Here is a 14,975-nt window from a genome sequence, read left to right on the forward strand (position 1 = left end):
GGACTTGCAGATATCTAGAGATTTCTGATCTTCTGGAATTGAAACAAAAATCCCTCTGTGAGCCCTGAGTGCAACCACAATGATTAAAAAACAACCCCTGTGCCGAACACTTCACAACCAGAAAACAATCAGTTCAGGAACACAGCAGTGACTTTTATTGCAAACACAGCAGTAAGTTTATGTTCTTCCATCGATCTGACAAATTAATTTGTCTTAACACTGCATTACTGACCCCTCTCCACAGTGATATTCATACACAAATTTCAGATCAGTATCCAAAACCAAAGTAGTTTTATTTTTTTCCTGACAGAAGTGTCAAATATCAGAGTCATAGACATAAGCAAAAAATTGTTCCAAAATAAATATGCATGGAAAGATTTTTGACAGCTTGATAACAAGTTTAAACACAGTAATTATTGTATAAATGGTTTAACAAATCGTATTACTGCTAGCAGAATAAGCATCTCCAGGGAAAAGAGGATTGAATACATAATCTGGAAATAGATTAAATATATATATATAAAATACTCAGTTTATTGCATGGATAGATAAATATTAACATATTTGTGCACATAACTGGGAACGAGGCACTTATTCAGGTTAGTATAAAGAAGTCCACTTGTTAAGTAGAATGGAAAATGTTAATAAGCCTCCAATGTTTGCTGAAATCTAAAACCTTGAAGTCATATAAAAAAGGCATGCTGTTACAGATGTATTTATAGTTCACTGAATTGTAAGAAATCCCATTTCTTAAGAATGGGACAAATCTGGCAGACCTTATTGAAAACATTGGGAGTTTTTTCCCAGGGAGAGGACTTTGATATCTGACTCATGAATCTTACTCATGCTTGTCCAGCTTTTCAGTGCTTACTTTGTATTTTTCTTTGTTATCACCAGTTTGCACTATTATTTTATGTATTGTTAGAAAAACATTAGTCTGATAATCCCCATTACCCTAAACATTTTACAGAGTTGTAATCAGATGCTATTCAAAGCAGTGATTAAGTTGTTTACTGGGCTAAATATTTGGCTTCTAGAACACATGGTTTTTGATGTGGTTTTATAAAAAGAAATAATAATTAAAAAAAAGATTTTGCTTGCAAGCAACTTTAATTAATTTGGTGAAAAATTGATGAAATCTTATTAAATGAGTGAAGTCATAACAATATAAATCCAGAGCAAGAGATATCAGCACAAGTCCCTCTGTGGGTATATTCACACTGTACCTTGAATCATAGCACAGATATTCCTACGCTAGGAGACCTCAACATTTCTGAGTCTTTATGGCTCAGAGGATGATTGTGCGGAATTACTAGGTCAGGTCTATCTGTGTTGACAGAGCACCACAGCCAGGCCAGGAAGCCTTTTGGATAGATTTTTTAGTTCAGAGGCAGCACTGTGTGCTTGCAGCCAGGCTGCTTTCAAGTTGGATCCTGTTCAGGTAACGCAGATCTCTGCAGCTTGGTCCCCAGAATACCAAATGCCAAGCGTATTGCAGCTGAAGATACTTTGGGGGCTGCCCACAGCCACCATCACAAGATGGTGGAAGGGAACAGGTATTTTAGCAGCAGTCTCAACAGCCTGATTCAGATTTTATATAGTTTAACTCTATTGACTTGAAAGGACTTATGCTAGTGTGACAAATGGGCAATCTGTCCTGAAGGTTACATAGCTTTCATAGCCAAGCATTTCACAGGATATCTTTGGGACAGAACAGGTCCTGTCTGGATAAGAACTGACATGGGACACTGCTGATCCAAACTTCTGTGGAACATCATGCTGTCATGTCACCTAAATCAAGAATGCTGAGAGAAAATGAGAATTACTCTTGCAAAAGTAGTAAATTGTTAAAAAATGCCCAACAATGACCCAGCACGTTTGTCAAGGTGTGCTATGATTATACAGTAATAAATACTCCTTGATTCAATCAAATGTTAATTTTTTTCTTCACTTTTTGTTACCATTTAATATGGCAACTGGCAATTACATGTTGGATTCAGTATCATCATTCCTAGGCTCAGTTCAGGCAGAACCTTGTCCTCTGCGTTTTGAATCTAACTCTATGATTTTCTCTAGGTACTGAAATACTAACGCTTGCATTTCCCAGCAGTGGATATGCACTAACAAATATAATTTACCTTACAACACTTCCAAGATCCATTATAAACTTAAGAGGACATAAGCATCCAGTTTCTGTGAAAAACAAAATTCTTTCTGGATTTGTTGCATTCTTTGGCTTTATATAAACATAAATAAGGAAAAAAATTCTCAGATTAAATAGCTGAATAAGAATTTGCAGAAAAGAGTATGTATTGCATCCTGTGACATGCAACTGTTTATAATGTTATGCTGTCTAATCTAGCTGTCTTTTGAAAAAGTTCAGTTACATATAAGTGAAGAAAAAAAAAAAATCACTGGTATAGCTTAAGTGAAGTCAAAAGCTTATAGGAAGGAGGATTCATGCCTAAGGCATTTCATCACCTTTCAAACTAATTGTAGACATTGGGTTGTTTGTGAGAAACAGTACAAAATTTAACTGAAGAGTGTAAGGATTTCTCCTTTCAAGTATTCTGTTTCCAAAGAAACAGATTTCCTGTCTTATTGCAGACAGGATATATAGCACCTTTGGATAGCTTCTTCTGCTTTTTTTAATGTCAGAAAATACAAAACCAAAACAAAAATCTCTCCCTTACAATGCAGTTCCTTGAATTGTTGCTTAAGATTAGTGTGTGATATAGGGACATCAGGATTACCTTTCATGCAAAGTGGGAGATTCGGTATGGATTCTTCTATTGTTGATAATGGCAGCAAGACTTCAGGATAAAAAATTTCAAGTACACCTAGAAGCATATGAACTCTTTATTCCTCATAAGTCACCATGACCTGCTGCTAACAAAGTGCAGTTCAGGTTTTTTTTGAGGCACTCTGGAGACTCTGGCTTGAATCCTGCAGTCTTGGAATCAAACCTCTGAGCTGTCACTGTTGTAATTATATTGTAGCATCATTGGTTCATTGCTGCCCGACTCCTTTGTGGCTTCCTTCTTCTCAGAACTTCGTTTCCATTTTAGCAGCAGAATGATGATTGCAATTAAGCAGATGGCAAGGAAAATGGCAGCAGCTCCACCAATGATTGTGACTATGCTGACCCCTGCACTTTGGTTATTCAGTTCCCTGGGGAGAACGCCATTGACTGCAACCTCCCTTTGAGGAATGTGTTTCTTGCCGGTGCGATCTAGTGCTATGTGCTGTATGTTTGTTCCTCGGTTGTTTTCTACTCCAATGTCTTTTGCAAGTTCTGGGTCCTGCTCAACTCCCCTCTTCTGACGTCTTTGTGTGGATGCTCCTTGGCTCCCACCACTAAAGAGTGAGTGGTACTGGTGCTCCACACTTCTTTTGCCGATTCCGCGGTTAGCATTCTCTTTTGAACGTACAGTGTAGATTGTATGGACATACCACTCCCTACCCAAAGACACCTAGAAAGACAAAATTTTTTGTATTTAAACACAAACATACAGAATCTGGACAGCATTATACACAGATGAAATCAGTCACTGTTCTGAACTGATTTCCTGGACAAGTACTTTCAAAATCATGCACAGATAACCCCTCACTATGTGCCAATGTGCACCAGAGGAGTCATGTTTTCAGCCAAAATTTTAATAGGGGGTAGTCTCCATTCCTCTCCATGTCCAGACTCTATGCCTATCAGGTGCAGGTGAAGAAGCATAGCCTTGGCATTTTTTTGGTACTGTTGGTACCAAAGACCATACAAAGAACCTCAGATGTAGACAAACCACAGAAGAGGATCTTCTAGGCCTAACTTGCCAGCTGACTAGGCCTTGGCTGTGGCTCTATTTCCATCTTAACATAAGAAAACAATTTTGTACTGTGAGGATGGTTGAACATTGAAACGGGGAGGCTGTGGAGTCTCCATCCTTGGAGACATTCAAAATCCAATTGGACATGGTCCTTGGCAATGTGCTCTAGGTGACCCTGCTTTGAGCCTGTCTGTTGGAACAGACAATCTCCAGACGTCCTTGACAACCTCATCCATTCTGTGATTGCATGATTCCCTGCAGTCTGCATGAGATGATGCTATCTTTCTTGAATTTGTCTTGTCTTTTCTGGATACATAATAAATTTGGCCTCTACAAGGTCCAGCAGGATTGCCTGAATACTGTCTTAAAGCTACTGGCTGATAATTTCAGTGGTTGCAGCCGAGTTCTGTTATTGTGAGAAATAACACATTTTCTATTTTACTCTTGTTTTTCCAAGTCTTTCTCAGGATATACTGTTGTTTCTTCATATTCTCATTCCTTTGACAGAATGAGGACCAAAAATCACTGTATTATTGGAAATGGATTCTTCATATAACAAATGAGGTTTCATTTTCATGGGGGCAAATTATGAAACCCTTTTTATACTGGTAAGTAGGCTGTTCTCTTAAATATTCCATTGCTTACAATGGGACCTTTAATACTGAAGTGGCCAGGAGTAGGATTAAACTCTCCTCAATATTTTTTCCTACTAATTTATACACTTGAGTTTTGCATGTACTTTTGCAAATACTAAAGAGAAAAATAATGAAGAGACAACTCCTGACTGAGTTATATAGATCAAAGGGATGAATGCACAGAGCTGAAGGATTAGATTTAATTAAGAAGTAGTCGCACCCTTTGGTTGTCAATTTCTAGGCTTTCCAGGGCTCAGATGTTTCACAACGTGCAAGTTTGCAAGGAAAGAATTGCACTGAAAATTCTGAGTATCAACTAGACTTTGATGAAGTTCACTATAAATGCTTATGATTCTTTTATTTTTTTGTCTTTGACAAGTGAGAAGCAATAAAACAATGCTGTGTAACAAGAAGCTTATCAAGTTCTTTGAAGAAATGCAGAAGAATAATTTGTATAATTTCTGGTTAGACTGTGGAATTAAGTGAGAGAAAAGCATAGCATCCCTACCAAAATATTTTAATAAGTGCTCCAAATTTTATATCTAGACATTTTAAGCATTTTAAATCCTGTTTGACTGTCACTGGAATCAGAATAAATCTTTCTATTGGCTTCAATATGACTTACTGTTAACAACACTTCTTGTGCAAGTGTTTCTTTCTTGGTTCAGTACTCTTGCTGAAAAGTTACAGAAATCATACCTGAAATAGAGGAGTTGAGTCTACTTTAAATCCATCAGAGCCTGGCTGTTTAACTAACGGAATTGCTTCAGGATCATCTATTGCAAGTTTTGCATTAAAAAGCACATTTCCAAAGCTTGTGGCTTGTGTCTCCGGCTGAGCTTTGTCCTACACGGTCATGGAGGGAAAAAAAAGTTTGCAAAACACAGATTCATTTATGCTAGGAAAAACACTAATAGTTATGTGCAATGTATAAATTTTGTAATTTACACATGCTATTTTATGCAATCCAGTGTAATATCAAGGGAAAAGACATGAGAAGCGGTTGTGGTCACATCTGACTTGTATTAACTTCTATTTAATCTTTTGTCTGAAGACTTTTTTGTTGAAATACAAGGAGAAAACACCACAGAACAACCATAGCTACATTTCTAAAATAAAAAAGATACATAAATGTGGTCTGAAAGAAAAGTAAGAATTCTATTTCTCAGTTTAAAGAAGCTACCTTTTGTTTCTATTAACAGACATTCATATAAATTAGTTTAGATAATTAGATAATCATCTTACTTAAAGTTAACTCTCTAAAAGTTGGGCATCAGGTCTGTAGTCATCTAGGCTTAGTCTATAATTATTTTCAGAACAGAAATAATCTCAGATATTCTAAGCCAGCTTTAGAGGTATCTCTCTTTCCCTATTGACTACAGAGGCAACCTGGACTAACTTTACATTATACACTAAATTTTGGATGGCTAAAGATGAAACAAATTCCAGTCCTTAAGTTGCATGTCTCCTAAGATTCCCTCTATGGTCAATGGATATAGACAATGCAGAGAAAAAGCCTATCTTGGGATTCTAACTTAGGTCAAACTCTAAATGATGAGAGTCTCCAGAAAGATTAACAATAGAACCAGGAGGGAGAAAGTTAAGATACTGCCTTCATCAGTTCATGTTAGCCTGGAGCCTAAGTCACAAATATGGTGCCGTCGAGAACATTTTAAAGAACAGTTGGTTTTGGACAAAAAAGAAATTAGAAAAAAAAAAATTTAAAATATATATGTGCATCATCCCAGAATTAGAAATCTTACCACAATCTTAAACCTGTACAGAAGGGATGGAGAATCGGCAAGGCACCCATATTCAGTGTTGGATGGATTATATTTGGGTACATATCCATCAGCTCCTGTGCATAGGAAAACCTTCTCAATGCTGCAGTAGAAGGAATCGCCCAAATTCTGCACTGGATCCACCATCACCCGACCATATATGATATCACCTGTAAACAGTTCACACAGTTCACATCCTATTACACTGGAACATTTAGCACAGTACTGAGGCTGAGTTAATCAGCCTAGTCAAGAAGCTTAGTGCTGTGTAATGTGACTATATCCAAAGACAACTTGCTACCCAACTTCCTCTGTAGGGCTTGTCAAAGGCCGTGATCAGAGCGCACACTCTTCCATGAGCTCTGGGCCACATGATAGCAGCAGGAGGCCGTCTGCTGTTGCTATAACCAGAACCAGTTCAGGGGCGGCTTTAATTCTGGGTTACACTGGGCTCTTCATTCAAAAAGTGACTTAAAGAAACATTATGTACTCCTCTGCACCAGACCAGGGTGTAGGTTTTGGCCTCCTGACAATGTACTTTGTTGAAGAGATGTTCTTTTTTATGTCAGCAGAATCCTTTTCAGGCTGCATAAGAGTTTACTTATACTTGGTCAGATCGGCATACTGTACAAGTGAAGTGAACATTATGAAAAGTCACAGACACATTTTCTGAGACTTGGCTCCCTACTGTGTAATTGCATTTCAGATGCCTGATAATGTTCAAGATAAGACATGCTTGCCAGGCCTGTACAAATAACCTCGGCCGTTTCTATGCAGGCAAGAAAAGTATACTGTGTGCAGTGGTCAGATACATATGACAGAAAGTGGTTAGGAAGGTTAGGAATCTGGAGCAGGAAAGGAGAAATGTTGCGTTGCTTTTACAATGATTTGGAGCAACTGTAGACTTTGAGACAGACAAACCAGGTACCCGCTGTTCAAGAGACTGTGCAAATACATCACAAAAGACAGTTGTGTATTCAAGGTGTTGGCAATCTAATAAACAGGCAAAAGAGGCACACGAGGAAAGCAGAGGAATGAAGTGACTGCTTAGGTCCCCTGACAGATGTATCAATTGAATCACTCTTCCCACCCCAGCCTACTCAGTAGAGGACAGGGGGAAGGAAGAAAGCCTTGATGCTGTGCAAGCGTAGTAGCCAAAACACTGGCATGTTATCAACACTGTTTTAGCCACAGATGCAAAGTACAGCACCATAGTGGCTGCTATTAAGAAAGTTAACTCCATCCCAGCCAGACCCAGTACACTCACCCACAAGAAAAAGACTGTGTAATATTCACTTATCAACTAGGAACGTTCTTAACATCATCCAATGTTTATAAAGTGCTCAGCTTATGAGAAATGGCACCAGTACTGCAACCCTCAGACATAAGAGTTTCAGTGCAGCTTGGCCAACAGTTCTGATGTAAACTGCCAGGTAGGGAAGGCAAATGCAGAAGAACACAAGCAGCAAGCCCAAACCATTACTCCTCTCTTGTTTTGACTGAAATGGGATCCTGATAGCATGGAACACATATTAAATGTGCATGATCTGTGCATGATTATACCTTCTGAGAAAGCAACATCACTTTCTTGCCCAAAGCCCATCGAGCCATCAGATAGCCACAGTGTCTTTTTGGAGAGGAGGAACATCTGGGTGTTCAAGCTGAACTCAGCAGCCACTGGGTCACTGACCTAAAACACAACAGCATAAAGCTCTTCAACAAGTATTCTTTAATGACTCTTAAAACACAGCATGACCTTCTCCCAGTGTACATTATTTATCAGCTCTGCACATCTACATGCAATAACACAGTTTAACCAAAAAGATTTCTTTGTACTAGACATATATTGCTGTGTATTTTACATGCATACCACCTTTGGGTTATCTGCCTCTGTGATATTTGATCTTTTACATGCATACCACCTTTGGGTTATCTGCCTCTGTGATATTTGATAGTATTCTAGGTTAGTTTCTTCCCACATTTTTCCAAATCCCATCCAAGGAGGTGCCCAGGGCAATTTATGTGTGGGGGTAACGTGAGGAAAATATTTTGTCAATAACTTGTCTCCCTCTGACACACCACTGCCTGTTTTCTCTATCCCATTTTCAATCTTACACCCAAGTCCCACCTCTGCTTCTGATCCTCTGCCAATTATTTGAAAGTACACATTGTTGAGGATTTATTTGCAAGTATCGGTTCTTCTGAGATGCTGCAGCATATCAAATCATGCATGTGAAAACACATCAAACCATTCGAACATCCTTTTATGCTAATATTTTTCTTTATATATTTGACACATTTATCTATGGTTCCTCCATGATTACATTACAAGAATAAAATAAATCAACACTATCAGCAGCAAGTTCTCATTGGGCCATATAACATAAGTTAGAAGCCAAACTATACAGGCACATGGCATAACAAAAGGGAAAGAATAGAGTGAACAGAAGAATTGGGGAAAGCCCGAAGTTCAAAAAGATGCATTGTACGTGAGGAAACAATGTGGAAGTTACATTCCAAAAAAAAAAAAAAAAAAAAAAAAAAAGGCAGCCACTAAACAAATAAAAAAATGCTAACATACATTTATTTATGTGTTATGCGTGTGGAAAGGAAGGAAGGAAGGAAAACAGAAAAGAAAACATTCTTGCTGGCTTATGGACAAGGGGCTGATGGAATGAGATATAACAATATCAACAGAAAGTACTGCTGCAAGTTATACAGCTGCCACATTTATTCTTCTTCAAATCCCTTTTCACAATAGAGTCCTAAAACTATCAAAGCAACAGGATTTGGCAAGAACAATGTAGAGCTGAAATATTTTTATAAACCCATTGCTACTCTTCAGAAAGAGGAACCCTACCCCCATAACCTTTTCACAGAAATAATAAGTAAAAATATAATTTCCATTCCATTTCCTGAATTCCTTTTACTACAAGTATCTCAAGAAAAAGAGCTGGTCTTGGTTTGAAAATTGCTGGTGACAGGGGACTAACAGGCCACAGTCCTTGGTGATTATGACACTGTTGTAATTTTGCACCTTATCCCTAGATCCTGTATTTTTAAAGCTTTATCTGATATAGTGACACCTATAGTATGCATTTATTTATTGCAAGGCAGTTCTTAAGTCTTAGTCATAGTTCTTAGTCATAGGTTTCTTCCAGGTAAGAGTTAGGTCTCTCCCTAGGCTACTTTGCCCATTTTGCAATGATTTTTGCAGCTCTCTTGAATTTTCTTCGAACTATCAATATCTTCTTGCTTATACTAGGACCAGACACAAGGTGTGGTTTAGCATTGCTGTGAATTGCTTTAATGTTCCTAGAAGCAGATTAGAAATGCCAGACAAAACCTGAAATGCTGAACTAGTATAAATTCCTCTCACCCCCCCCCCCCCCATTTCAAACTTTTTCAAAATGTTTTCCTGGTTAAGTCTGAGAAGGCAGGTTTCATGTCAGATCATGTATCATTTCTCTGCTTCACCAGGACTTGATGCCGTATCGGGAATCATCTGTTCTTCCATAGCTGGCATAATGCCAAATGAAAGCATGAAGATTGCATGCATTCCCTTGTGTACTCTGGCTAATTCAACAGAAAAGTGATTATGTATCCCTGACTGTTCCTGATTGGATTTATACTGTAAGATGGTTTAATAGCATACATCTATGCTATCAATGAGCATGAAATCACAGCCACACTGTTCCAGTATTAGTTGTACTGGCTCCAAATAACAGAAATGATGTAACTTCCTCCTTATGCATCCCAAGGTCATGTCAGCCTTTTTGATAACACTGTAAACTGGCAGTTTATGTTCTGTTAACTATCCAACATGACCATCAGATTTTTTTCAGTCAATGCTTTCTACAGCAGTCCATTTCTCCATATTTTGTTCTCCGCTACAGAGCTTTACAGCTGGGCTTTGTGAAAGGTATGCTGTTTGCCTGTTCCCATGTTACCGCATGATCCCTATTGCTATGGGTGGGATTTGTGTCACTCACTTTGGTGAGTCTTAAAGCTAAGCATTTTACCAGTGTTGGCTATCTACACTTCCTCTATAGTCAGTGAAGGAAGTCCTACCTTAGGACTAAATGTGGAGGTCCCACTTTTAATATGAGACACCTAGCTCTGATCTTTGTGTCAGATGAAAACCTTCTGATAATAGTTTTATATTTTCCTAATTATCTGATAAAAATATGTCATACCAAAGCCAACAGACAAGTAAAGAATTCCCAAAGGTTATTTCATATCACAGTAACTATCCCCCAAACCAATGCCCTGCACTGAGGACAACAAACATTTTTGCTCCTACATTAGCCATTCCCATTTGGGTAAAACTGGTTAAATAGCAGGACAGGAGTATGTGCTATCCCACCAGTTTAGGAATTGGTTTGTTCACAAGCAAGTAAATTCAGTTTCTAGCACTATCATTATGAGACCAACAAAGGCAATTTGGGAATCAAACTAAAATGGAAACATGATGAAGGTATCATTGGGCTGGTACCTGCTGGAATCGGATATCCAGATCAAATGTGATTGGCTCTCTAGGACTGCAGATAACTGGTAGGCTGTACTCCTGATGTGGAGCAGTGGTACAAGCTATCAGCTTCACAGTGTACATTCCAGAATAATCTCGAACCTGAAGAGAGAGAGAGAGAAAGCTCTTCCACCAACATCCTAACTAACAGGCTGAGGCAACAGAAGACACCGTGAAGGCTGAGGTTTTACCGCAAAATCTGAAACAAAGCTCCACTGCTGTACTGGCTGGTTGTAGGTTGGCTCGCTTCGGATGAGGCTGAGGCTGAATGTCAGGCCCGGGTGATCAGCTGACATAACCATGGAAGTCAGAGATGAAGCTAGAAACATGCCAAGAGACAGATTTGTCACCTTTAGTGTTTCACTGCAAACTCTCAGAGCCTGAAAAACATTCCCAATAATTCATAAACCATAATGCCATAGTTGATGTTAATAACTTTACAGGTCACTGGGTTTTATTAACTGAAACTAACAAAATCAATTACAGTCGACACAGCTGGGCCTCCTTGATTCATGTTCAAGTGTCTATTAAACAGTTGCTTTTGGGCTACACAACCAGAACTGTATGAAGATTAAATTTGACAGACAGGCAAAACAGTCAGAGTGGAATGGCAAAGATCTATAATCCCTCCTGTTTTAAACTTGGAATGTCAGCCCAGGGAACAAAAAATAACATCTCTTAGCAATGTAACTGTTTCGACTCTGCCTGATAGGCAAAACCTAACACTCTAGAGGACAGCTGAGAAAAAGTAGAAGCACCATGAAGGAGTTTTATAGGTTAATAAAACTGACTTAAACTAAAAGAGATTTCTTAAAATGGTTTTTTTCCCTTCTCATTATTGTTCAGCAGATTTAATATAGTTAAATAATCTTTTCCATGGCCAGCATTAATGCTCAGATTTATGTCTGTAGACAGAGTCTTACACCTGTGATTATTCTGAATAAAGGCAGTGGGTTTTAAACAGATGAAATTGCAGGATCAGGTTCCCAGCAATGACTAATTGAATGGCAGTGAGAATGTTTTATTAACAGATTGATGCAATGCTCATACATGACCTTTTGTGACTATCTGAAAAAGGTCTAAATAACCTAGAAAGGCTTCAAGTTGGGAAAGAAATTTTAATGCTACCTAAATTCCTAGAGCAATGTAAGTAAGTAGCTGATCACAGCTTTTGGATTAAAAACATATATTTATAGATCCTTAGTGGACAGAATGGCCTAGATCTTCATCTTTCATAAATCAGGCTCTTGATCAAGTGGAACTATCTGCTTTCCATCAGATTCATGCATATTTCATTACATTTGACAATCTGAATACAGTCATCAATGACAAGTAAGAAATCCCAAGTAAGGGAAAAATCCTTATCTGAAGAGCACGGTACATAAAAAATTCAGATCTCAGGAGCAGAATAAGAAAAATGAACACTATAAAATTTGGGAGGAGTGTCTTTGTTTTTGTAGTACTGCTAAAGTGTAGATTAAGCTTACCAGGATGGGACATCACAAACAGACCATGAAACCGGGCTTCAGTCTTGAAGTTGACAACTAAGCGCCCCTCTTCACTAATACGCATGCTGGTTGGGTACAGGGAACCTGGCAGCAGAAGCCAATTCACAAGATTTATTCCACTTGCAGATGACAAATAAATCACACTCCTGTGAAACACCAACCCCACTCTTTCATTTCCCATTGTCATGTCAGTTGTTTGGGAGGGGGCCTGCTGGTACCTTTTGGGTTGACTCAAGATTCTTCTCCAACATGAATTTACACAGAGGGGCCTAGAGTTTTCACAATGCTTCAGCTTTCCAAAGCACATACAGAAATTCCCTGCAAAGTCACGGTTTTACATGTTACATGGACTCACACAGCTGCTCTAGTAGGCTGAAGAAAGTCCACAACACAGTCCGTGCTTGTGTTCAGGCAATAGCATTGTCAGCTGCCAGGGGGTTCTATAGACCAAAGAATACTTTTGTTTTCACTAGGTATTCAAGCTGACTCCTACCAATGAAAGCTGCTTCAGAGAAACTCTTTATCAGTGCCTCCCTATCTATTGTCCCAAGGCAGCACCCACCAGCACTTAGTTGTAGCAGTTGGTTGTGGCTTCCATGGCAATCTGCTTGAAGGTGCTTGAATCTGTGAAACTCATTCTGACAGGCTTTGCATTGCTGGTGATTTCTGGCATGAATCTGGACCAAAACATGGGCCTAATGTTTCCTAATTTCAGGTTACAATGTCTTTTTTATACGTCAGAAGCAGTTTATTGCTGCAGCTTGCAGCCACATCCCTTTTTCTCCAGAGCTCTGCAGTGCTTCAGAGTTCAGGTGTTTCCTCCAGTGCTCCCTTACAGAGAGCCAGTGATGTGCCACCATTCTGCTTGCCAGGAGCAAGAAGGAAACCGGAATGTTCCTCCATGAATGTGTCAGAAAACTAACACACTCACCAATGTGAATGCATATCACCCACACAAAAGCACCTGTACCAACCATATTTATTGGCACATTATAAATAGACATGTATGATTGAACTATGGCTTTAGAAGACCTTGACTGCTTTACAGTTTTTCACAGAATTTATGTAGAAAAATTATATGTATCCAGAGGCATGGAAATAAACTGGAAACTAGTTAAGCCCTCCCTGTCCCCCCAAAAAACAGCTGCTAATTGTGCAAGGCTGTGGAGTGAGAAAATACTGAGCTACCAATGTTCAGCATCTCCAAAGACCTGGCCATCAGCTTCTTAAAGAGAGAAATAAAAAATTAAAGCATCAAAGACAGGAAAATGGTGGCATAGATATGCCACATAACTGCTGAGACTGAGAATTAGATCTGGTTGTTATCTGGTGACTAGTACATCATACGATTTGCGGCATGTGGCTTATTCTTTAGGCATGGCATGACATGTGCTTCATTCTTCATGCACTGTAGATTCCCCTTGCCACTCCTTATTTCCTGCTCTTAACATGAGGACAGAATTGCATAGCAATGACTTCTGTAGTTCATATACAGAGTTTTCAGAAACAAAAAATGGTTTTATGTTCACTGGAGTCCTGAAATTGTGTAACTGTACTTACATAATTATAGCTGGTGCCTGTATTCTACCTTAGGCTGAGATAGATATGGAACACCTGAAGCTTAATGCTGGGAAATAGTAAGTAAATTTGGATAAATAGAACGAAGCAGCATAGAGGTGTAACTATTTACTTTAATCTTTCACAGACATCTGTATGTCACTATTTTAAAAAAATAAATTAACTGTTTGCAAAGATAAATTCTGTAGTGATAGAGTTTGATTTGTTGACTAACTATAGTCACAAACATTTATTGACAGTATCTATTGCATTTAAACTATGTTTCACGGTTCACTACTCTAACACATATACCCATTGTATATTTCTGTGTCTTTTGAATGTTTCACAATTAATGTTTTTAAAACATCAAAAGATTCTGAAACTGTACATTCATGGCCAGAAAAAAATGATATCACAGAAAAGTTTCAGATTTTTTTCATTAAAGTGAAAACATCTTGTGTGGTAACAGAATATGAATACATAGTGAACCTTGAGGTTCTGAGTAGAAATAAATTTGTTATTTTTTGCACATGTGCTTAAAATATAACAAGACAATTATTCTTCTTTGCAATAAAAGAACTGATGTCAGCTTTACATGGTTTTCATAAACACCCCAGCAGAGAACTGTGAGTGCTAGGAAATGACAAATTGTTTGCAACTGATAATAAATGATGTACTATTTTTTTTTTTTAGTATTAGAATGATTGAAAAAATCCTACTGTGTGCAAATTATACTCTTAGTAACAGAACATGAGTTCGATGCAAAGAAATCCAACACCCACCTTGGAGCTCTGCTTCAGGTGGGCTACCGATCCCATCCTTCCACAGGATGGCAGTGTCATACACAAAAGTCAGCCGGAGCTCTGACTGTAGGTCGAAATGCTGCCAGCCTCCTACACCCACCGGAGAGTGGAAAACATAAGAGACGTACAAGGGGACTCTCAGCGTGACATAGGACTGTACTAGGTTGAGAACCTATAAAAGGGAAAATTATTTATTTAGGTTAGTGGTCATGAAAAGAGGCATCGCACAGGTAATCCAAATGCAAGGGAAAGAGAAGACAGAACTTGAAATAAATACTGTGACTGAATCAAATTCTCTCACTTTGCAAATTTCAGATGAAATACAAAACAACACATTTCAATGGA

At 38.5% G+C, this 14,975-nt stretch overlaps 1 protein-coding gene across 1 annotated transcript in view; it reads right to left on the reverse strand.

Moving 5' to 3' along the window:
• Positions 1 to 274: 274 nt before the first annotated feature.
• The window catches only part of FREM2 (FRAS1 related extracellular matrix 2), a 139,592-nt gene continuing 124,891 nt past the window's right edge, over positions 275 to 14,975 (reverse strand). Inside the window, exons 17-24 of the mRNA XM_075050503.1 lie at positions 14,610 to 14,802; positions 12,250 to 12,354; positions 10,954 to 11,081; positions 10,730 to 10,864; positions 7,798 to 7,924; positions 6,217 to 6,404; positions 5,153 to 5,299; positions 275 to 3,473 (exon numbers count right to left, since the gene is read on the reverse strand). Coding sequence (XP_074906604.1) covers positions 2,961 to 3,473; positions 5,153 to 5,299; positions 6,217 to 6,404; positions 7,798 to 7,924; positions 10,730 to 10,864; positions 10,954 to 11,081; positions 12,250 to 12,354; positions 14,610 to 14,802 — 1,536 coding nt within the window. The 3' untranslated portion in view covers positions 275 to 2,960. The remainder of the gene's footprint in view (positions 3,474 to 5,152; positions 5,300 to 6,216; positions 6,405 to 7,797; positions 7,925 to 10,729; positions 10,865 to 10,953; positions 11,082 to 12,249; positions 12,355 to 14,609; positions 14,803 to 14,975) is intronic.

Source organism: Buteo buteo, chromosome 18 (genome assembly GCF_964188355.1).
Source record: "Buteo buteo chromosome 18, bButBut1.hap1.1, whole genome shotgun sequence".
Taxonomy (NCBI): domain Eukaryota; kingdom Metazoa; phylum Chordata; class Aves; order Accipitriformes; family Accipitridae; genus Buteo; species Buteo buteo.